Here is a 25,172-nt window from a genome sequence, read left to right on the forward strand (position 1 = left end):
CCGAGCCCGCCGCCCAACGAGTTCTGCGGCGGCTGCCCTGGAGCTCTGAGAAAATGGCCGAAGGAATTACTGAGATGGAATTGACCAACAGGAAATGGGATCAAGAAGACGAAACCCCGCTGGGTCCCGGATCCGGGTGAAGCTGCGCGCCCCTGGGTCAGGGTGAGTCTGGGTCCCGGGTCCGGGTGAGGCCGTGGACCCCTGGATCCGGGTGAGCCTGGCCCCGGGTCCGGGTGAGGCCGCGGGCCCCTGGATCCGGGTGAGCCTGGGTCCCGGGTCCGGGTGAGGCCGCGGGCCCCTGGACCCGGGTGAGCCTGGGTCCCGGGTCCGGGTGAGGCCGCGGGCCCCTGGACCCGGGTGAGCCTGGCCCCGGGTCCGGGTGAGGCCGCGGGCCCCTGGATCCGGGTGAGCCTGGCCCCGGGTCCGGGTGAGGCCGCGGGCCCCTGGATCCGGGTGAGCCTGGCCCCCGGGTACGGGTGAGGCCGCGGGCCCCTGGATCCGGGAGAGCCTGGCCCCGGGTCCGGGTGAGGCCGCGGGCCCCTGGATCCGGGAGAGCCTGGGCCCCGGGTCCGGGTGAGGCCGCGGGCCCCTGGACCCGGGAGAGCCTGGCCCCGGGTCCGGGTGAGGCCGCGGGCCCCTGGACCCGGGTGAGCCTGGCCCCGGGTCCGGGTGAGGACGCGGGCCCCTGGACCCGGGTGAGCCTGGCCCCGGCTCCGGGTGAGGCCGCGGGCCCCTGGATCCGGGTGAGCCTGGCCCCGGCTCCGGGTGAGGCCGTGGGCCCCTGGATCCGGGTGAAGCCGTGCCCCTGGGTCCAGCCGAGACCAAACCAGAGGGAGTCGGACCTGCATTACCACCATTTGTCCACCATCCAGAGCTGAGGGGTCAGTGCCGACATGTACTCATAAGGAACTGGTGGACATTGATATTGGGTCTCAAAAGAACTGTTGGTCCAGAAAGAAACTCACTACAGACTGATTCATTTGCCTGTCAGCATAACTATTATTGCTCGTCGCACATTCAATTCTTATAAGTATATCTCTAGTGACACATGATTTCGCTCATCTAGGGGAAATGACGAACAACATGGACTGATGAACAAGAACAGAACCAGAAACAAGGAGGCACCGATCGGACTATCGGGCCTCAGAGGGAGGATAGGGGAGGGTGGGGGGAAAAGGGAGAGATCAACCAAAGGTCTTGTGTGCATGCATAAGAGCCTAACCAATGGTTAAGTTCAACAGGGGGTTGGGGCATCCATGGGGAGGGGTGTGGGATGGGAATGGGGGGATGAGGACAAATATGTGACACCTTAATCAATAAAGAAATTTAAAAAAAAATGTGTTGGATGCAACTAAAGCAGTTCTTAGAGGGAAATTGATAGCTGTAAATGCATATATTAAAACAGAAGGAAGATCTTGAATCAGTGACCTAAAATTGCAACAAATTCAATGGTCAATTGTCTGTTCCTTATGTTGTTAGTCCCATTAGCAACTTTTTTTTTAAATAAAAAAAAAATTGTATTTACTTAGAAGCATTCAGAATGTCAACAAAACAGCTGCAACTTTTTTTTGCAATTACAGAGTGGTATTCAGTTAACAGAACAACAATTATTTTGTATAAGCTGCATCAGAGACAACTGAAGATGAAAAAACTACCATCCCCATATATAACTAATTTGTGCTGTGCACCAACAAGAACCTGCTTTAAATTTCCATGCCAATTTACAACCCCCATACTGTACCAAGCAAGGTTAGTGGCTATTGAAAATACCACCAGGTCAGGGCTATCTAAAGACACATTCGGTAGTGTGTTAACTATACAAAAAAAGACACTGTACAGTTTAAAAACAAATCTTACACAGGCTTACACTTCAATTTTTTTCTTTAAAAGGAGTGAGTTGTATACAGGGGGGTTAAATGCTTTATAGACAAGAAAAAAACTGTGCTAGAATCAACTTATTCATCATCATCATCTTCTTCTTCATCATCTTCTTCATCTTCCTCCTCCTCTTCTTCCTCATCATCTTCCTCGTCTTCTTTCTCTTCCTTCTTTTTCTTGCTTTTTTTCAGCCTTGACAACTCCCTTTTTGGCAGCAGCAGGCTTTCCTTTAGCTCGGTAGGCAGCAATATCCTTTTCATATTTCTCCTTCAGCTTAGCCGCCTTCTTTTCATAAGGCTGCTTGTCATCTGCAGCAGTGTTATTCCATATCACTCCCAGCTTCTTTGAAATGTCACCAATGGATAGGCCAGGATGCTCTCCTTTGATTTTTGGGCGATACTCAGAACAAAACAAGAAAAAGGCCTTGGGTGCATTGGGATCCTTGAATTTCTTTTTTGTTTCCCCTTTAGGTGGAATATAAGTTTTCATTTCTTTCTCATAATGGGCCTTGTCCGCCTTTGCCATGTCTTCAAATTTTCCTTTCTCCTTAGCAGACATGGTCTTCCACCTCTCTGAGCACTTCTTAGAAAACTCTGAGAAGCTGACTGAAGCATCTGGGTGCTGCTTCTTGTGTTCCTCCCGGCAAGTTTGCACAAAGAAAGCATACGATGACATTTTGCCTCTCGGCTTCTTAGGATCTCCTTTGCCCATGTTTAATTACTTTCCCTCAGCGAGTGCACAGTCACCCAGTGCCCAGCCAACTCGCACTTGCCCCTGCTCTGTCTCTATGGAGCTCGATGTACTGCAATGGCTGTGAGAGCAGGAGCCAGACGCAGCCTCCTCACTCTCTCCGCTCTGTAACATTCCATTAGCAACTTTTGACACCGTTTATCATTTCCTCCTTTTTTTATTGCAGTAAAATAAACATAACATGAATTTTACCATTTTAACCAATTTTAAGTGTATAGTTCAGTGGCATTAAATACATTCACAGTGTCATACAACAATCACCACCATCTGTGTTCAGAACTTTCTTACCTTCCCAAACTGAAACTCTGTCCCCTTTAAATACTAGCCCCCCCTCCCCTCCCGCAGGCCCTGGCACCCACCATCTACTTTCTGTCTAAATTTGACTTCTCTAGGGACCTCATATAAGTGGAATCACACAGTATTTGTCCTTTTTTTAAAAAAAATATATTTTATTAACATTTTACAGAGAGGAAGGGAGAGGGATAGAGAGTTAGAAACATCGATGAGAGAGAAATACCAATCAGCTGCCTCCTGCACACGTCCTACTGGGGATGTGCCCGCAACCCAAGTACATGCCCTTGACCGGAATCGAACCTGGGACCTTTCAGTCCGCAGGCCGACGTTCTATCCACTGAGCCAAACTGGTTAGAGCTTCACAGGGTAACTCTATGTTTACCTCTTTGAGGAACCACCATACTGTTTTCCTTGGCCCAGACTTTGAACCTCAACTTTTTGAAAGTGAAAATTAGCAAGTGGTAGTGAGGTGTTAGAGACATGTATCCTCAAATGGAGCCTTTCTCCTGGACATCATTAGAAGAATGGAACAATGGGAAAGGGAAACCGTTCTCACCAGGACAGTCAAGGTTATTTGAGGCTGTGTCCAGACAGCACCTCAAATCATTCCAGGAACTAGGATGAGCAATCCTCCCAGCACCCCTGGGACTTTTCCTAGCACGTGGGGTTGTCAGAGCGAAAACTGGGAAAATCCTAGTTGGTCATCCTACTGGGAGCTTTTACTTTGTACTATTCCATGCTCTGGGCAACACTGTCTAATCCACCAAATCAGTTTCCAGAGGGAGAAAGCAAAATCTGTATGAGTTTCCTGGGGCTGCTGTAATAAAGTACCACAGACCCGGGGGCTTAAAAAGCAGAGGTTTGTTTCTGGGTTCTGGAGGCTGGACATCCAAGATCAAAGTCTCCCCAGGCCACACTCCATCTGGAACCTGCAGGGGAGCATTCTTCCTGCCTCCACCCTACCCCCCCCCCCAACTTCTTGTGGTTTCCTAGCAATCCTTGGTGTTTGTTTGGCTTGTGGATACATCACTTTAATCCTGTGTCTTCACACGTCTTCCCTCTGCTCATGTCGCTGTCCAAATTTCCTCCTTTCTAAGGACATCAGCCATGTGGATTAGGGCTCACCCTGATGATCTCATCTTAACTTGATCACCTCTTCAAAGACCTTATTTCTAAACAAGGTTACATTACAAGATCCTTCGAGTTAGGACTCCCATCTTTTTTGGGGGGACAAAACACAACCCATAACCCACTTTGAAAGGGGGGCTGGGGAGCCAGGCTGGCGTGGCTCAGTGGTTGAGTGTTGACCTATGAACCCGGAGGTCACAGTTTGATTTCAGGTCAGGGCACGTGCCCGGGTTGCAGGCTCTATCTGCAACGTGGGGCGTGCAGGAGGCAGCTGATCAGTGATTCTCTCTCATCATTGATGCTTCTATTTCTCTAATCCTTTCCCTTCCTCTCTTAAAAAAAAAAAAGCATATATAAAGAAAGGGGGGCTGGGAAGGAACAGGCAATCTCTCCTTTTGGGCCACAGTGAGCTCAATTGGGACACTGAAACAAATGTTGGACTTCCGGGTTAGATTTACAAGACTAAATCCCTTGAACTCTAAAATCTGGCAGAAATTCCAGCTGGCAATATGTCTCCCAAATGCTCACCCTTGCCCAGGAGTGCAACAAAAGGTTAACCTCAGGCCCTAGCTGGTTTGGCTTTGAGATTAGAGCCTTGGCCCGAAGACTGAAGAGTCTCAGGTTCGATTCTGGTCAAGGGCATGTGCCCCAGTTGCAAGCTCAATCTCTGCCCGGGTCAGGGCTGGTGCAACCAATAGATGTCTCTCTCTCCCATCGATGTTTCTCTCTTTTTCAGTCTCTCCCCATCCCTTCCTCTCTCTCTAAAAATCAATGGAAAAAATATCCTCATGTGAGGATTGACAAACAAAGAAGATTAACCTCAGAATAACCATTGGGAGTTATTGGGTTTCAGAAGAGGAGGCACTGAAAGATCCACATTACAGAACTCTCTGACTGGAGATAGGAACGGGGCAGGGGTTCTGGTGAGGAGATGCTTCTGAGTTAGGGTTGCCAGATTGAGCAAATAAAAATGCAGGATGCCCATTTTCATTTAGATACATGAGCAAAAAAAAAAAAAAATGGTGTAAGTTGCCCTAGCTGGTTTGGCTCAGTGGATAGAGCGTCGGCCTGTGGACCAAAGGGTCCCGGGTTCGATTCCAGTCAAGGGCATATGCCCAGGGTTGTGGGCTCGATCCCCAATAGGGGGCGTGCAGGATGCAGCCAATCAATGATTCTCTCTCATCATTGATGCTTCTATCTCTCTCTTCCTCTCCCTTCCTCTCTGAAATCAATAAAAATATATTTTTAAAAAAATTGGTGTAAGTTGATTCTGTGTAATATTTAGGACACACTTATGCTGAAAATTATTCATTGTTTATCTCACATGAAATTCAAATTGTACTGGGTACCCTGCACTTTATTTGATAACAGTTTCTCCAAATGACTGAGTCAAGCTCGTTGGGAGGCAATTGCAATGGATTTCTTGAAACTCTGAGGCCACTTGGGGATGTGGCTGAAGCAGAAGCAATTCCCACATCTCTGAGGGGGCTCCTCAGGGGGTTAATGACATCTCCCTCTGCTCTCCCTGCATCGGAGGCAAACAGGAAGGAAGCACACTGACCCTGATGAAAGCGAAAGCTCCCCGGGGACTCTTTTAAAGTGCGCCCTCTCCCCTGGGCCTCCCACTGGGAGGACCACCCTTCTGGATTTGGTGTTCAGCACTCCTTTTCTTTCTTTAAAACATTTTATTTTACTTTCGCCATCATCATTTATCCCCTCTGTGCCCTCTTCCAACTCCACCCACCCCTCCACCCTGTGCCCTCTTCCAACTCCACCCACCCCTCCACCCTTTTTTTAAAGCACCCCCCCCCACACACACACACATATGCGTGCCTCCCTAAACCAAAGGCAATATAAAAAGTATTTACCAGATCCTGACTCTTTAGCTGCTGGATTGTGAAATCTGTGACATCACAGGGACAAGCCAGGGTGGCCAGGAATCACACTGGGTGGGGGAGGTTTGTAGCAGCAGCTAGTTACCAACCCGTGTTGCTGTATTTCAATAACTGATGCATTCATACAGGTGTGTGACTGCTGAGTATCAGCCCTGCCTAAATACCATTTGTTAAATGTAGCCTGGTGGTTTTTTTCTTTTTTTAAATCATCCTATAAACAAACACACTGTTTTGTGACGTCTCTTCTTTTCTTTTTTGGTCCAGCATTATCCTGTTGAGAGTCATTCACGTTATTGTGTGTTCCCACTGTCCGTTTATTTACACGCATTCCATTGAATGAATACATCACCATTTATCAAATCTACAACTCAGGTATATTCAAGGCAACTCCAGGGTTTTGCTATGACTAGCAAGGCTGTTCTGAATAATCTTGTACATGAATCCTGGGTCCACCTGTGAGAGTTTCTCAGGGGGATGTAAATCTGGGAGGAGAGTTCCCAATGCAGGACATGGTCATTTGCAACTTTCCTGGATGTGGCAGAGGCAACCCACTTTGTCACAATGATTCTGGCTTCCTTTCTGTAGGGTACAGCTGAGGAGCAGTTACTCATCCAGAGACTACATTTCCCAGCTACCCTTGCATCTAAGTTGGGGTCATGTGACTCTTTTTGACCAATAGAAAGTACACCGAAGGAAGGCGGGTCCTTCTGGACTGAGATGGTTAAGGATGCTGTGTGCCATACCTCTTCTTTCCTAGGAAGTTTCATGTTGGTGGTAGAAGCCACAAATTGGGGGTGAGGGTTACATGTTCAGATTGGAGGCATCACAGGATGGAAGGAGCCTGGACCACTTGACAGAGAGCCTTCCAGGGTAGACGCACACATCCAATGGACTTTGCTTATGTGAGAAATAATCTTTTACTCTTAAGATGCTTAGATGTGCTGTTTTCCTATTCTAGCAATCAATCTACCCTGCCCAATAATACACCAGCTAGTGTAAATTGTTTTCCAAAATTCTCTCCCTTGACTATTTCACATTTCCACCAGTAAGGGATGGAAGTTTCCTTGTTTCTCATCCTCACCAACACTTTTTTTTATTTTTTTAACCCTCACCCGAGGATATTTTTCCATTGATTTTTAGACAGAGTGGAAGGGAGAGGGAGAGACAGAGAGAAATATTGATGTGAGAGAAAAAAACATCAATTGGTTGCCTCCTGCATGCACCCAAGACCAGGGCCTGGGCTGGGGAGGAGCCTGCAACCGAGGTATGCGCCATTGACCAGAATTGAACCTGGGACTCTTTGCAGGCCGATGTTCTATCCACTGAGCCAAACCAGCTAGGGCACTTACCAACACTTTTTATTAGCCAACATTTTTTTTAAACTTTTCATTTTGAAATATTTTAATTGCAACAGAAAAGTTGCAAGAAGAATACAACAAAATTCTATATATCTTTCACCCAAATATCCAGTCGCTAGCATTTTGCAGACTAGGGTCAACATCAGAGGAAAATTGGGAGACTATGAACTATGGGGATGGAGAAAGGGGCCTGAGCCAAAGAAGGCAGGCAACCTCTAGAAGCTGGAAAAGGCAAGCAATGGATTCTCCCCTGGAGCCTCCAGCAGGAAGCAGCCCGTTGACACCTTGATTTTAGCCCCATAATACTAATTTCGAACTCCTGACCCCCAGAACTGTAAGATAATAAATGTGTGTTGATTTAAGCCACTGTTTGTGCTAATGTGTTACAGTAGCCATGAGAACTCACACACCCCTCCTCCCTGGCTCTGGCTCTGCACACCTGCTCTCTCACCTCCTTTCTTCCCCATCATCTCAGCACCCACACACCTGTTTGGCTGTCCTACTTCCCTAGTCAGCTCCAAGCAGGGCGATTTCCCAAACTCTGCAGGCTGGGCTGGGCGTGGGCACCTGTCACTACCTTGCTTCCTTCTATACAGAGGTCCAGAAGAGCCAGATCCTGCAGTTGTGCCCTGCCCTGGATTTGAGTAGGAAAGGACCTCAGAGGCCAAATGGTCCATCTCCTCATGGCCCCTTCCAGGGGAATGAGTCAGGCGCCCTGCTTCCAGTTGGGTGGGGGTGGAGGTGGGGGTGAATGTGTGCTCTCCTGGCCCATCTGGCTTGGGGGCCAGGGCTGTGGCTAAAGGGTGGGGTTGTCATTGCTCTGGGGAATGCAGAGTCAGGTCGAGCTTTTAATTCAGGTTCTGGGAACCTTCTCTCATCTCCAAAACTGATATCTCGTTTCACCAGAGGATCTCAAGAAGGTGGCTCTCTGGGCACCTGGCACAGTGTGAACTTGGAAGCATTTGGCACTTTGTAGATATCATCATCATCATCATCAACAACAACAACATTAGCCTCTTGTCATTCAGCACCAGCTCTGGGCCGAGCCTGCAGCTTGCACAACCTCAATAGTGCCTACGTTTTTGACCTTCACAGACCGCCCTCAGGATTTTCCTATACCCACCTCCCACTTGAACTCTTATTATTTACCTAAGATATTTTTTAAAATTAAAACTCCCTTTAAAAACCCAAATCAATTGCTCTTCAAAATTGTGATAAAACATACACAACATGAAATGTGTCATTGTAATAATATTTAAATTTACCGCTCAGTGGCATTAAGTACGTTCACACTGTTGTACAACCATCCCCACCGTCCATCCACAGAACTTTCTCATCTTCCAAAGTGAAACTGAACACTAACTCCTCAGCTTCTGGCACCACCATCTACTTTCTGTCTCAATGAATCTGATGACTCTTAAGTGGAATCATATAGCATTTGTCTTTTTGTGACTGGCTTATTTTACTGAACATAATGTTCTCAAGGTTTATCCATGTTGTAGCAGGTACCAGAATTTCCTTCCTTTGGAAGGGTGAATAATATTCCAGTATATGGACATACCACATTTTGTTGATATATTCACCTGCCAATTAAAAATCTAAATCAGTTACTTCAAGAAACTATTTTGGAATAACTACACTCACAAGCGGTTGCCAAAATTATACAGAAAGATCTGTGCACCCTCTACTCAGTTTCCTCCAATGGTACATCTCATGTAACTATACAATTTCAAAATCAGAAAATTTACATTTATATGAGCTACAGACTTTACTCATATTTCAACAGCTTTTACATTCATTTGTGTGCATCACCATGCAAGCATGTATAGATTTGTGTAACCGCCTCCCAAATTATAAAGCTTAAATCAATATATTTTTTATAGCTTTAAGAAATGTATTTTTATTGATTTCAGAGTGGAAGGGAGAGGGAGAGAGAAAGATCAATGATCAGAGAGAATAATTGATTGGCTGCCTCCTGTACACCCCCCACTGGGGATTGGGCACACAACCCTCGCATGTGCCCTTGACCGGAATTGAACCCGGGACCCTTCAGTTCACAGGCTGATGCTCTATCCATTGAGCCAAACCGGCTATGGCTATTTTTTATTAAAAAAAATTTTTTTATTGATTTCAGAGAGGAAGGGAGAGGGAGAGAAACATATGATGACAGAGAATCATTGATCGGCTGCCTCCTGCATGCCTCCTACTGGGAACCGAGCCTGAAACCTGGGCATGTGCCCTGACAAGGAATCAAACTGTGACCTTGGGGTTCATAGGTCAACACTCAACCACTGAGCCACACTAGGCAGGCAACCTCTAGAAGCTGGAAAAGGCAAGGAATGGAGTGTGGCAAGCAAGGGGTGTGTGAGTTCTCATGGCTACTGTAATAAATTAGCACAAATTTTGCTGGGCAAAATCAATCTTTGTTTTTGTTTTTGGTGCCATGACTCTATTTTTTAAAAGAAACGTTGTAGCCGGGCCATGAATGGCAAGTAGATATGGCCAGCCACTAGACAGGCTTATCTAAAAATAAGTACAATGTAAACGATGTCTCAAGATTCCAGCAGGATACTGTTACTTACTGAAGGGCTTTTTATCTAACACAGGGATTAAGTGTTAAGAGACATAAACATGTATTAGTACCAACTGAGCCGCTCTCCTCAAACTATTGAGAATTGAAAAGGGAGTGGACTACTTGTCACACAGTTTAATGATTCTGAATGCCGGTCCACGCATCACCAAAAATTATCTTCCTAGGGAAACACTGTGTCAGCTCATTAAAGCTTCATAGCAGGAGCTACTATAATTATTCCCATATTACAGGTGAGGAAACTGAGGCTCAGAGAGGTGAAATCGCTCGACACACTCTCACTTTCCAGCTGTGTGACCCTGGCTAAATTGCTTAACTTCTCTGGGCTTCCGTTTCCTCCTAGTAACCTGGAGATAACTGTAGCTCTGTCTTAGAGTTGCTAAGAACATTAAATGAGATCATACTGAATATTGAGCACTTAGAAAAGAGCCTGGCCCTGGTAAGTAGTTGGTAAAAGTGTGCCCTTGTTATTAGTATTCTGTGAGGTTGCCTTAAAGTTTAGAGCCAGCTACAATAAGAAAACTTACTACCATTTATTGTGAGTGTGAGGCACACTCCAAGCCAGGCAGTGAGCTAAGCCCTTAACCTGTTTTAGTTCTGTGTGCCTTTGTTATAGTTGGGTCTATCACCATCCTTCCCATATTACAGACGAGCAAACTGAGGCACAGAGAGGTGAATTCACTTACCCAAGGTCACACAGCTTAAGAACTCAGAATTCAAACTCTGGTCTTGTCTGACTCTAAAACTATAGCTTTCCACAGCCCTTGGAAGCCAGGACCAGGGACCCCCATACCTGGTATGCCCAGAACGGAGGGGTCTCCTGGGACATGGGGCTTACAGTGCTGAAACCAGGATAGTCCCCAGCAAACTAGGATGACTTGGGGTTTTGAAGGTGGCCCCTGGTGGAATTGGTGACACTGTAGGCATATGAGGTCTTGACTGCCCAAGAAAAGTGGCTTCAACATAGCCCAGCCTCAACCTGGCCAGCGTGGCTCAGTGGTTGAGTGTTGAACTATGAACCGGGAGGTCATGGTTTGATTCCAGGTCAGGGCACCTGCGGGCTCGACGATCCCCAGTGTGGAGTGTGCAGGAGGCAGCCAACCAATGATTCTCATTGGTGTTTCTCTCTCTCCCTCTCTCCTCTCTGAAATCAATAAAAATATAAATGTAAAAAATCCAGCCCAACCTCTGATGGCACAGACAGGAAAACTGAGCTCCCGTAGGAGAAATGATTGGGCAAGGCCACGTACGGCAGGGGAGCTGGGCTGAGCCTCCTGGCGGGGCGTGCTGCTATTTGCCTCTGATCTGGGAAACGGCAGCATGGAGCTTTGATGGTGTGAGGTAGTAAAACCTGATGGCTAAGAGCCTGGTGTGGGGACTCAGCCAGCCTGTTTTCACCTCTCGGCGTGCCCACCTTGCGTGCCCTCGACGAGTGACTTTGCTCTCTCTGCCTCAGTTTGCTTCTCTGTACAGTGGGGTTAGCAAAGGCACTCATCTCAGGGGCTCATTATGATGATGATTCTTTTAAATGATTGTTCTGACGCAGTCCCCACTCTCATTCCTCGTGGGCGAGGAGGGGCCTCCTGTCCCACCCACTCCCTCCCTGCCCAGACCGAGCCAGCCCCTCCGCTTATGCCCAGGGCAGCCGCCACCGCACTGCCAGGCCGCCCTGGTGCAACTGGGGAGCGGCTCAGCAGGTTTTTCCTCCCAGCGTGCTGTGGAGCACCAGGCTGTCCTCTCCCCGCCTCACCTGAGCCCAGCCCTACTAGGCTCGCAGGCTCCTCTCTGCCAGACACAGCCAGCGGGCAGCGGGCGCCGCGCGTCACCATGCCCAGCATCTTCGCCTACCAGAGCTCCGAGGTGGACTGGTGCGAGAGCAACTTCCAGCATTCGGAGCTGGTGGCCGAGTTCTACAACACGGTGAGGGCCAGCTGGGCAGCAGCCCTGGGCTGGGGGTGGTGGGGGGGCGGGCAGAGTCTCACCAGACCGGGGTTCAAAGCCTGGCGCCTCCACGTCCTCGCTGGGGAATCCTGTCTGAGCGGTTCGCCTCTCTGGGCCTCGGTTTGCTCCTGTGCCAGGCGGGGAGCACTGGCTTTCATTCATGACTTGTCTCTCTTTGGCATCCGGCTCTGTGGTAGGCTTTGGAAAGGCAGCCATGACCCAGAAAAGAGTGACTCCAGGCATTCACAACCCGGGGTGATGCTACAGTCATGGGGGACACACAGGCAGCTTCCGGGGTGGCCCCCAAAGCCAGCAGGGACGGGAGGGTCAGGGAGGGATGCCTACAGGAGGTGACTATGGCTGCTTTGTTCTCAGCTGCATCCCCAGCCCAGGGTGACCAACTCATCCTAGTTTGCTGGGGACTGTCCTGGTTTCAGCATTGGAAGTCCCCGGTCCCAGGAGACCCCTCAGTTGTGGGCAGCCTCACACTGGAAGGGCCCCCAAATCTTGGGTGCCTACATGGCAATGGCTTTTGACCAACGCCTGAAAGATGTGAGCCTCCAAGGAGACGTGCGTCTGTGCTATCCTTGCTTGCCTTCCTCGAGCTCCTGGTATGGTGGGTAACACATAGTAGGTGGTCAATGAATGGTGAGCAATGCAATGGCCTTTATTGAGTGCTTCCTGAGTGCCAGGCGTCGTATTAAACATCTGCCAGGCAGACTCATTTAATCTCCACGGGGACCTGGGAGTTCAGCACCATATATCGTATGGAGAGTTAATCCCATTCTCCAGGCGAGGAAACGGGCCTTCGGGGAGGTTGAGGATACACCCAGGGCCACCCTGGCCCTTAGAGCCCGGATCAGAACTTGGTGGGTCCAGGAGAGCTTCTTAGCAGATGGGGGAAGGGAGCTCAGTCCAAGGATGGTCACGTTGCTCTGACTCTTAGCTTTGACCTCGTTGCTTCTCAGGGCGGGGAGACAGGAGTTGGAGATTCCAGGGTCTTCTGGGTTCTTGTTCCTCCTGGTCAGAGACTCTGCCCATTCTGGCACTCAGTACCCTCACCTGGAGAGTGGGAGGGGCTGACCGTGCTGATCCCTGCAGAGGGGGGGAGGGTTTGGGCTTCTAGAACCCTCCTCTCTGCATTTCCTGGCAGTCCCCGCAGCCCAGACTGTCCTCCGTTGAGCCCCCGCCACAGAAGGCACCGGGGAGGGCTGGCTGGGTGTGGGCCGCGCCCGGGTCTAGCCGTGCTCTCGTGCAAACGTCTCCTCACGGCATCCTCCTTTAGCCCGTCTCTAAATGCAGAACATTGAGCAACCCGTGGGTACTCGCCGAGGCTGCAGGTCTCAAACGCGTTCTGCTCATGACATATCCCAGGAGGTTTCTACACCATTATCACCCAGGACTGGCATTTCCAGATTCCTATCAAACAGAAACAGATGTTTCACAAAGCAGTGCTCACCTTTCCCTGGTGGGAGCACACTTGGGTTTTTTACTTCTATCAAAAAGCCTCTGGCCCTCCCTAGCTGGTTTGGCTCAGTGGCTAGAGCACAAGCCTGCAGACGGAAGGGTCCCAGGTTTGATTCCGGTCAAGGGCACGTACCTCAGTGGCAGGATCCTCCCCAGCCCAGGCACTGGTCGGGGCTCGTGCAGGAGGCAAGCAATCGATGTGTTTCTCTCACATCAATATTTCTCTCTGTCTTTCCCTCTCTCTTCCATTCTCGCTAAAAATCAATGGAAAAATATCCTAGAGTGAGGATAAAAAAAAAAAAAAAAGGCTCTGGCAGAAAGGGCAGGGCAGGAGGAACTGATTTCTATTATAAAGGGTTTCCCCAAACCCGAGATGCTCAAACCTGTCACTATAGCTAATAAATCATACCGTTCAGGGGTGAGCAAACTTCTGTTGTAAAGCTGGCTTGTTGGTAATTGTGGCGTTGGGGGCCACGTGATCTCTGTAGAAATGACTCAACTCAACCACTGTAGCTGGGAAGCAGCTCCAGGCCAGAGGTCAACAAGTGAGTGTGGCCAAGTGCCAATAAGAGTTTATTTGTGGATGCCCAAATGTGAATTTTATATAACTCTTTTAATTTTTTTGACCTTTTAAAAACGTCAGTATTATTACTAGTTCATCGAACCACACAAGACAAGACAGTGGGCTGAACTTGGCACAGGGGCTGTAGTTCTCCAACCTCTGATACAGTTACATAAAAAGCAAACAAACAAACAAACCCCAGTCAAATAGAGAACAAGATATTTTTTGGTTTTGGCCTCTCACAAAAATGAGTTTATTTCCTAGTGAGCGTGGCACACTCATCTTCTGCAGCTTCCTGTGGGAAACCGACAACTGTGTTGGGACATGAATTTCCAAATAGCCCCCACCCCCTTGATGCCGACATCGTACCTCTAGGAACTTTAACCAAAGAGACAACCCCACTAGGTGGTGAGATTTATGTACAGAGTCATCGCTGAGTCACCGTAATTGCAGTGAGTAAATGGATAAATAAAAAGGGAGCCATAATATGTTCACCCCTCTGTGGAGGGCTGAATACATTCTGCCGAAACACTGCGCAACTGTTTGAAAGCACGTTTTTGAGCGAGGTATGTAAATTCAAGACAAAATATGCAGCAGAAATTTTTTAAAATGTGGTCACACGGACTTCATCCTGTTCCCCTTACCAGTCAGAACGCATAGTTGGAAAACAATGATCCCTGAAGAATCTTTTGCTTTCTTGCTGCTCTGCTTGCAAGGAGCTCTGAGCCTGCGGTGCGGGAGAGCCCAGCCCCCAGGGTCAGGGTGTGGAAGAAGGAAGCACCAGAGGACTCAGTCCAGGTGGTGGGAGGCTTCAGAGACGAGGGCACCGAAGAGTTGGGTTTTGAAAGATGAATAGGAGCTTGCCGAGTTGGGTAGGAGCCAGGAATAAGAGAACGGAAGAAAGGAAATGGGTGGACTAGTCCTGGAAGTAAGAGAGGGGCTGGCCAGTTTGGGAAAGGGAAAAGGATGCTTCTGTGGCTAGAATATGGGCAGGGATGAAGATGACCGTTTTGAACACTGGGTTGGAGTGTTTGAAATGTATGTGTATTCATTGATGGAGTCACTCATTCATTCAACAAAAATGCTGTAATCCACCCTAAGCCGGTGTGTTCACAGTCATTAGAGCGTTGGCCTAAGCACCAAAATGTTGCGGGTTCGATTCCCGGTCAAGGGCATATACCGGTTGCAGGTTCAATCCCCAGCCCAGTGCAGGTGCATGTGGGAGGCAACCAATTAATGTGTTTCTCTCACATCAGTGTTTCTCTCCATCTCTCTCCCTATCTCCCTCCCTCCCCTCTACTCTCTCTATATAAAAAAAAAAAAAATCAATGGAAAAATATTCTTGGATGAGGATTAACAACAAAAACCAGCTCTAAACCAACCTGTGCTGGGTGATCCTGGGGTCCTAGAGAGACTCAATGTCCCAGGATGTGGAGGGAGATTCAGAATTAGAAATGAGTCCCCCAGCCCCATGGTTAGTTTGTGGCAACGGGAGAAACAGGAGCCAGAATCGAGTTGGTGGGGAGCCATGAGGGTGGGTATGAGGCCTCCACTTGTTGAATGGGGTGGGAACCTCATTGCTTAAAGAATGAACCCGGCCGGTGTGGCTCAATGGTGGAGCATCAACCTATCAACCAGGAGGCCACGGTCCGATTCCAGTCAAGGGCACATGCCTGGGTCTCGGGCTCGATCCCCAGTGGGGAGCATGCAGGAGGCAGCCCATCAATGATTCTCTCTCATCATTGATGTTTCTATATTTCTTTCCCTCTTCCTTCCTCTCTGAAATCAATAAAAATACATTTTAAAAAAAGAATGAGTAAATACTCTCAGGGCATATGGAGCAAAGCCTATGGAGCATCTGAAAAGGTCTTGAGGTGAGAGAGAACAGCGGTGGCTTGAACCAGAGCCCAGGCTGCCTGTGGGGGAGGGACCACGGATGAGGAGAGAAAGGGCTGGTGAGGTTTCCAGGGCGAACTCAAGAAGGCCTGGCAGAGGCGTGTGTGTTCTGTTGTGAGGACACTGGGGAGCCAGGGGTGGCTTTCGGGCATGGGAGAGGCAATGGTGTGGGGGTGGCAGGGGCACAGACAGCCAGGAGAGCCCGGAAAGTATATGTAACAGGAACGGGTCAGGAGTGTAGGAGGGGCTGGGGCAGGTGGGGCCGGGGGAGAAGTCAAGGTGTAGGCTGCTCCAGTTTGCACCTGCTTGCTTGGGTTTGGCGGCCTCCAGATGTGGCCTCCTCCGGGGCTGCTGACATCTTAGGAGAGTTTCAAGTAAAGTGGGAAGAAGTTTCAAGGCCTCCCGGCTCCCAGAGGCAGCTGTGCTGCTGAAGTTGTCCTTAGGATCTTGCCTAAGCTTCGGGAGCTCTGAATCTCATCCTCTCCTTTCTGAAGGGATCTCCAGAAAACTCCCTCTCAGATGCTTGGATATAAAACGAAGGGATGGCATGGCTGGTGAGGGACCTGCATAGGCAAAGGCAGGGAGGTGGGAGTGAGTAGGACTGTGGGAGTGGGTCTCAAAGAGAGGGGGGATCAGAGCAGGAAGGCTGGCCTCTGCCATGTGGTGATTCCAGTCCCTGTCTTCCCTGAATGCTGTGCGACTCAGGCAGGGGACTTGCCCCCTCTCTGAGCCGCTGGCTGTGACTAGCAGGTCCCATGAGCTCTAAACCACATCCCCACTTCTCTGCCTTTTTCCTCATTAACGTTCACAGCAAAAGCAATTAATTTCGGGCACCTCCGGTCTGCCAGGCCCTGCTTAAAACCACAAGGGCATGGTCCCTGCCCTCAGGGAGGACAGACGCCATTAATTGAATAATCACACACCCGAAACTGGTACTCCTGCTCATGACACATCCAGGGCCCAGACTTGATAGATTTCTCTGGACCTCTTTTCTCCTTCTGAAAAACAGGCATTTGTGATCTCCACCCTGCTGGCCTCCTTCGGGGAGGGATCTGATTCAAGGGGACAGCAACCCCTTACATTGCTCATCATTCAACAATAATTGATTGAGCCAGGCACTGTTTTGGGCTCTGGGGACACAGCGGTGATCAGAGCAGACAATATTGCCTGCCCTCCTGGGGCTGAGGTGCTGGGGGAAGGAGGAGACAGACAATAAACAGAAGTCAAGGGTACAGAATGGCGGTATGTGCTAGGGAAGGAAAACTCATTCATTCATTTACTCAGCAAATGTTCACTGAGCACATCTTCAAAGAAGAGACGACTGTGGGGTGCCAACGGTACTTAACTCATGGAGCCATGGAGAGGAGGAAGCAGGTACTAGACAGCCCAGATGTCCATCAGCTACATTTGGGTAAATGCAATGTGGTCTATCCATGCCATGAAAAGGGGTAGCTCTGACACTCAGTACAATGTGTTGGACCTTGAATACACGATGCTCAGAGAGAGAAGCCAGACAGACACAAAGGCCACACCGTGTGTGACTCCATTCATGTGACATGTCCAGGACAGGCACATCCACAGGGACAGGAAGTGAGTTAGTGGGTGTCAGGGGCTGGGGAGGGGAGGGAGTGACTGCTAATGGGGATGGGTCTTCTTTTGGGAGGTGATGAAGTGTTCTGAAATTAGATAGTGATAATAGTTGAACAATCTTGTGGATAGACTAAGAACCCACTGACTTTACACTTTAAAAGAATGAACTTGATAGTATGTGAATAAGAGCTCAATTTAAAAATAGAGATTCAAAAACCTCACAGTCTCTGGCGCGTCCTAATTATTAAGTAAATCGAAGCTATTATTGTTTCAGGTAAACATAACGCAGAGATGCAAAAGTATTGATGTGTTAATTATATTTGATGTTTCTTAATTTTTTTAAAAATATATTTTTATTGATTTCAGAGAGGAAGGGAGAGGGAAGAGAAATAGAAACATCAATGATGAGAGAGAATCATGCATGGATCGGATGCCTCCTGCACGCCCCCTACTGGGGATCGAGCACACAATCCGGGCATGTGCCCTTGTCTGGAATCAAACCTGGGACCCTTAAATCCACAGGCCAATGCTCTAGCCACTGAGCAAAACCGACTAGGGCTTAATTTTTTTTTTTTTAAATCCTCACCCAAGGATATGTTTTTAATGATTTTTAGAGAGAGAGAAAGAGAGAAACATTGATGTGAAAGAGAAACCTGGGTCAGTTGCCTCCTGTATGTCCCCAAGCAGGAATCAAACACACAACCTTTTTTTGGTGTATGTGACAATACTCCAACCAACTGAGCCACCCAGCCTGCGCTGATGTTTATTAATTCTATTTAATCGTCATAATTCTATGAAGCAGGCAGGCTTAGTCTCCCACTTGGCAGATGGGTAAATAAAGGCTCGGAAAGGTTATGTTTCCATCCCAGGGTTGCACAGCATGAATTGCCAGTGCACGAAAGTTGCAAATGCTAGAAGTTCCATTGTGAAACCCAGGCCACCTGGTCCCAGAGTCCTCTCACTTAACTACAGCTCTGTGAGGCCACCCAGTTACTGAGTCATTAACAGTTAATTGTGTGCATCTGAATTCCTGAGAGTAGGTCCCATGCTGGGAGGGATTGTGGCTTGGCTGGTGCTATTGCTCCAGCCCCACCCAGCACCAACATTTGTGCGTACCTGGTAGATGGATGTAGACAGGGTCCTGGACAGGTGACAGTACCAGGTGCGGGTGGTGGGAGTCTGGCTGTGGCAGATTAGGACAAGTGGGCGGTCTTGGCCATGTTCATTGATTTGATTGATTCAACAAACTTTTCTTGAGTGTCTATGGGGTGCCCAGGGTGCGAGGGTGTTGGGGACACAGCTGAGGATAAAACGTGTTTCTTGTCCTCACAGAAGTCACAGTCCAGTGTGTGTGTGGCACAGACAATGAAGGTGGTAAGAATGAATCATGGACTCCTCCAGGGAAACAGTGATGTGCAGAGAAGCTGTTAGTGGGGTTGCAGGGAGGGCAGGCTGGTTGTGGGGGCTGCGGGCTCAGCCCAGGGTGGTTGGGGTAAATGAGAAAGGGGTTCCCCCTCTACCTTTTCCTGATGCTGAGGCAGGGAGTCATTCAGGTCAAGCTCTCCCTTCCTCCTTCTCTTCCTTTCCTTCCTCTCCTTCTCCCTCCCTTATTCTCCCACTTCTTTCTTCCCCTCTCCTTCCTTCTTCCACGCCTAAGGTAACCGGCCACATCTATTCACCAGACACCCTGCTGGGGCCTGGGCAATAAAAAGGCAAACACGCTAGAATAACAGCAACACATTGTGCACAACCTTTACAGCACCCGTGCCAGGCACATGTAGGTGTTATTCACATGTATCTTGGCATGCATTATTATCGAAGTATAGCTCCTTCTCTGCTAGGGGCTGTACCCCCATGTACACCGGGTATTGGAAGAAGATACGAGTAGTCATAGGCATATAGGAGAGATCAAGCATGTCAAACTTGCGGCGGGGAGAGTGTAGACCAAGTAGCCATTGCTAACCAAGGAGCCATCAGAGAAAACAGTTCTTCAGAGTAGCCCTATAAAGCAGCCACGTACCGGCTGGTCAACAATACGTTTTTATACCAACTTAGACAAAAGAGGCTCCTTGCCAAAGAATGATATCCATATTTGGGTTATAGAAAGGTGTGCCTGTGCAGTGCGTACAGTAAAACTGCTGTGTTATTGCCTTTGGCAAATTGGCCTTGACCATCCGGCGTACTGTGATTGAGGTTCCCACAATTATCATCTACAAAAATTTACTGAGCACCTACTGGGTGTGCCAGGCACTATTCTAGACACTGGGGGGTAGGAGGAGGGGCGTCAAAGCAGTGAACAAAACAGCCAAATTCCCGTGGCATTCGGCTCCTTAATCCTCACTGCGGCACTCAGAGGTAGAGGAGGAAGTTGGAGCACAGAATGTCCTTCAAACCCTGACTGGATACCCATCGTAAAGGCAGGGACTTTGTTTTCAGATACTGCTAAGGTCCTTGAGCACATAGTAGGTACTGAAGGAATGGTTGTTGAGCAAATGAATGAATGAATGAATGAATGAATGAATGAGAAAGCATCTGCTGGGGCTGGGACCCAGGGAGTTCACCTCAGGTGTGCCCAGAGCTGAGGGCGGGCTGGCCCTGGACACAATCCCAGATTGGTGCCTCTCCAGCCTTGCCGAGTCTGGGTGGGGCCAGTGGTTGGGAAACATGGAGGCCCAGCCCCAGAGGGCAGGGAGGAGACCCTGGCATCTTCTCCGATGCTATCAGAGGTTCCAGAGCCAGCTGTCGCTCATTAGTCAGAGGCTCCGCCCTCATGCTGCACACTGGGCATCATTTAAAGCTCCTGTCTCAGCTCTGCCGGCCTCTGAGTGTGGAGCAGCTAGACCACTAATAAACTCGTCATTATCATTTCCCACCACCACAACAATAGCACGGCCCTTGCTATTTCTTAAAGCAGGGGAGCCCCCTCTATATCAGGGAGCCCCCTCTATATCACTACCGCCTGTCTAGTCTTCTTGTCTTCCAAGGCAGGGGCTAAGCAAGTTTCAGAGTCTTCTGGAGCTGTGCATCCTCAGGGAAGTCACTGAGATGCGGTTTTCTCATTGCCAAACAAGAACTAGAATGCTGGACTTTGGAGTGTGTGCAAGGATTCAAAACACTCTCTACAAAGGTGTGTGGTCAAAAGATGAGAAAGTAACAGTCCTAGCGCCTTCTACCCAGAACTTTCTAGATGCAGGACCCTCTGTCAAGTGTTTTCATGCATATGATGGGTGGTCCACCTGAATCTATTTTGAGGTCTGGTCAACAAGAAATACTGATTGAGTACCTACTATATTCTGTGTTTCTCCTGAGGTTACAATGGGGAATGGAGAAGACACAGCCTGTGTAATCAAAGCCAGGTTTAGCAGAAGAGCCAGACAGCTCCAGGGCAGCTGGACAAGTGTCAGGATGTGGGACAGCAATGGGTACAAAGGAAGGCCACCTAACCCTGCCTTGAGGGAGTGGGAAGTCTTTAGGAGGAAGTGATACCCAGGTGACAGATGAAGTAGAAGTTGGCCTGGCAAGGGGGCGGTGGTGAGTGGAGAGCAAAGTGTTCCAGGCAGTGGGAACAGCACATGCAAACTCCTGGAGGTAAGAGGTAAGAGTAAGTATGGCTCATTCAAAGGAACTGAGTTATTCCTTCACCAGGATTATAAAGTTGAAGGTGGAGCAAATAAATGAGTAGTGGAGAGAGTTTATAAGCCAAGTTTAAAAGCTTGGATTTTAATTATGGGAGTCACAGAGGTGTTTTATTTATTTTATTTTTATTTAGAGTTTAAAGTGACAGATGTATTTTATTTTTAATTGATCTTAGAGAGAGAGGGAGGGAGGGAAGAAGAAGAAGAAGGAGGAGGAGGAGGAGGGGGAGGAGGGGGAGGAGGAGGAGGGGGAGAAGGGAGAGAGAAACATCGCTGTGAGAGAGAAACATAAATGTCAGATGTATTTTAAATGGAGGCTTTAAAATTTCCCATTTGATATTCATGGCCCCATTTTCCCTTAGACAAGCTGCTCCCCCTGCTACTGGTTATGGTTTCGATGGGTGGTCAATCAAGGTTCTCCCTCTCCTCTGGCCAAGGGTGGGATGTGGCCCGGGTTACACTCTCCAGAATTTGAATCTTGGGCTTGGACATAAGGAATGAACATAGTTGTTTTCATTCATGCCCAAAGTTGCCCCCTGAAGAAATTGTCCATTCAAGGGTCAGAGCTATTCTGGTTTCTGGTTTTTCTTGTCTCTGCAATTCCTTTGATTAAGGAGCTCCACATAATAAATGAATAAATTAATCAATTAAGTAGGTAACTATACACCCCACACCCACACACATGTAATATTTATAATGTAAGTTTACCAGAGTCATTTTCTGTTGCTTGCTACCAAAGAAGCCTAGCTAATATGCTAATGGTGATAGTTTTGTTGGATGCAAGCAATAGAAAGCTGGCTTAAGCAAAAAACAAAACCAAAGAATCAAACAAACAAACAAAAAAGAGAGAATGCATGCGAAAAATACTGAGATATTTTAGAAAATGGGAGATACTTTAGAAAATGAAGGATTCAGCAGAAGGGGAAATACTGCCCTTGCGTGTTTGTTTTTATTCTCAGCCTCATCTCCTCCTGGTAGCAAGATGGCTTCCATATCTTAAACATCATGACAATATCCCAAAGGCCTTGCTAGAGTTGTCAACTGTGTGACTCAATTTTGGTAACTCCCAGGCTCTGTGTCTGCCTCAGGTTTTAAATTCCCAAAAGAGAACATCTGATTGGCCCTGTTTGGGATAGGGGTCTACTGCAGTGGGGCGGGATCTCATGATACAGACAGGGCAAGTGTGTATCTGTTCTAGGGTAGCCATTGTGAACCAGTGTCTGTCCCAGAGGTGTGTTGGACCTTGTCCATTGATAGGCACAGGAGACCTTGGCATCGAAAACAAGCATGTGGGTGGGACCAAGGGCTTGGAAACCAGTTTGCCAACACTGGATCCTCCACCCGTGACCTTTGTACTGGCTCCACCATGACCCAAGGAGAGCCGTGGGCTTCCCTGGAATCAGGAGGACGCCTCCCTTGGGAACCTTTAGAGGCTCCGAGGCCCCAGGCTCATAGATGGTGACATTGTAGCAGGTGAATGAGTTCCCTCACCCACCACTGTGCTCTATTCTTGAGTCATCATCCTTAAGACCAGAGTTCTGAAAAAATAACAGAGCACCCTAGTTGACAGGGCACAGCTCCTTCACTAAGATAGGACACAGACAATGGAGAAGACCTTTACAAGAGTAAGAGTTTATCAGGCAGGCAAGGGTGTAATTGAGCAAGCTAGATGGCTGACCTCAAATTGGCGGGTCAAGAAAACCACAAGAACACTTGTTTCTGAGCTCATGTGAGATACTCACCGTGGCCCCAGTCTACCTGGGGGAGACTTTTGAAGTCCTGTGTCAGACTTAGGGATTTTTGAGCCATTGAAATTCCGGTGCAAATATTCTTGTGACCTTAATTATACTCATAGGCTAGTGGGGGCATTTGGATCAACAGCGTGAAGAGGCAGATGACATTATGCATATGTCACAAATGTAGAGATAAAGGGCATTGAAGTTGCCTTCTCAAGGTCCCACAGTTAGTGAGGTAGCATGGATCCAATTCCATGTCACTTCGATCCTAAAGCCCATGAACTGGAAAGCTTTGGTTTCAAATGAAACACCCAATTAAAAACAGCTTAAACAGAAAGAACAATATCTTCTTATTATTTAAATAGAAGTTCTGATGTAAATGGTTCTGGAATAGCTTAACTCAGCAACTCAACATCATCAAGCTTCTTGGATCTTTTCATCTTTCTGCTCTGATATCCCAAGAGAAGTGTTTCTCAAAATATTGTCCAGGGACTCCCTGGGGGTCCTGTACTCCCTTTCAGAAATTCCTTGAGGTCTAAATTACTTTCATAATAATGTGGAGATATTATTTGCTTTTTTTTCACTTTGATTATCTCACAAGGATACAATGGAATCTTTCAGTGGCCACATGATGTGTGATGGAATCATCTCTCTGATGGCCAAGGGAATGTATGCTTGTGTAGTAAGATATTTTGAAATGTTCTTGGATTCAATTTCTAATATAGTCAGTCTTGATAGATGTAACTCCCATACACAGAAGGTCTTTGAGGTCCTTAAGAATGTTTAAGAATGTAAGAGGGTCTTGAGACCAAAAAGTTTGAGAACTACTATTCTCAAGTACCTGTTTTTGCTTTCAGCCTAGTTTCCTCATGGTTGCAAAGGAGCTGCCACATCTTAAACATCACAATAATGTCCAAAGTCCTTTTCCCTGGGCCTGATTTCAGTAAAGAGAATTTCCCCAGAAGTCCCTCATCGGAACTTCCATCATGTTTCATGGCCAGAATTATATCACACATTTATTCCTCAATAAATACCATTGGCAGGCAAAGGGAGTGATCCATACCTTGGGGCCAAATCCTGCTTCCCTGAAAGCTTGTCCTTCAGATGCTTGAACATAATTCAGGTTTATTTAGCAAGGAAGAAAGGGGGTACACATAACTTAAGACACAGGTTCAGATGCATTTTGGTCCACAAGAAGTAGAATGCAAGCCTTACGCTGCTTATTAAGGACTGACCTGAAAGTAATAGATTCATTTACATTCCTATCCCATTTGCCACACCAGGTCACAAGGGCACCGTGTATTGCAAGGAAGACTGGGAAATGTAGTCTTTAGCTGAGTAGCTGTGTGCCTAGCTAAAACTTGGGATACTATTTTTATAAGGAAAAGGGGGAGAATGTAGGTAGAGTGTTAGTAGATAGTCTTTGCCACACCCATTGAATAAACAAATGAATCCATAGGATAATGGATGGAGTTATGGATCTGCTGATGACGCGTTGACTGTAAAGATGAACCGAAAGACTTGACAAACTCTGGGTTGATTCATTGCCTGAAAGGAGATAGGTGACCAACTGGCTAATGACTGAGGGTTTTGACATAGGGGCCAGGCCTCCTATGCCTCCCTTGTCTGACACCCTCTCCTCATGCCCTCCTCTTCTCCAGTTCAGCAATGTCACCTTCTTCATCTTTGGGCCTCTCATGATGTTCCTGATGCACCCTTATGCCCAGAAACGCTCCCGCTCCATTTATGCCCTCTGTGTCCTCTTCATGATCATAGGTAGGTGGGGCCTGTGACCGTGGGGCAAGGGGCGTGGGAAGGAACACCTCCCTGACCACCTGCCTTTGTCTCTTGCTCCAGGCCTGTTCTCCATGTACTTCCACATGACGCTCAGCTTCCTGGGCCAACTGCTGGACGAGATCTCCATCCTGTGGTTGCTGGCTGGTGGCTACAGCATATGGATGCCCCGCTGCTACTTTCCCACCTTCCTCGGGGAAAACAGGTGGGATGGCGATTGGCCCTCTGGTGATTCCGTTAGAGCCCACCTGGGCTTTTGTGTCCCCTCCCTGAGCCCCGTGGTGGCCCTCAACATCCCTCCCCTGGCTACACCAGAACTTTGTCCTGACCCTACCTGACTTAACTGGGCTCCCAAGCCACCCCTCTAAGTGTACTTGGAACTCCTACAATTCCTCCCCAGATAGCCTGGGACCATCCCTAGACTCTATCTGAGCTCACCTGGGGGCTGGGGGGTCTTAGGAACCATCCCTAAGCTTACCTGGGACACTGGGAACTATCCCCTGAGTCTATCAACTGGGTTCCCTGAAATGTTATATATGATCCTCCTAGGCCCCCCTCTTGACCTGAGACCCCTCTGAAATGCTCTCCTGACCCTAATTGACTCTTCTGAGCCTTCTAAGACTCCTCAAGTGATAGCTTCTGGGACCCTGCATTTCTT

General features: G+C 48.2%; 1 protein-coding gene and 1 pseudogene across 4 annotated transcripts in view; one reads left to right on the forward strand and one right to left on the reverse strand.

The window, feature by feature from the left end:
• The window catches only part of ACER1 (alkaline ceramidase 1), a gene marked incomplete at its 5' end in the record, with an annotated part of 55,184 nt that overhangs the window by 24,466 nt on the left and 5,546 nt on the right, over nt 1–25,172 (forward strand). For 2 of the 3 annotated variants that reach the window (XM_079771898.1, XM_079771897.1), the window contains 2 exons: nt 24,382–24,496; nt 24,578–24,719. In XM_079771898.1, the coding sequence (XP_079628024.1) occupies nt 24,418–24,496; nt 24,578–24,719 (221 nt within the window). Of the gene's footprint in view, nt 1–11,720; nt 11,814–24,381; nt 24,497–24,577; nt 24,720–25,172 lie in introns of those variants that run through there. The other variant, XM_079771896.1, reaches the window with a different exon arrangement.
• Nucleotides 1,445–2,924, reverse strand: LOC307100490 (high mobility group protein B1-like; annotated as a pseudogene). Its single transcript has one exon. The product of its transcript is annotated as a high mobility group protein B1-like (transcript).

This window comes from Cnephaeus nilssonii, assembly GCF_951640355.1.
Source record: "Cnephaeus nilssonii genome assembly, chromosome: 5".
In the NCBI taxonomy this organism is placed as follows: Eukaryota; Metazoa; Chordata; class Mammalia; order Chiroptera; family Vespertilionidae; genus Cnephaeus; species Cnephaeus nilssonii.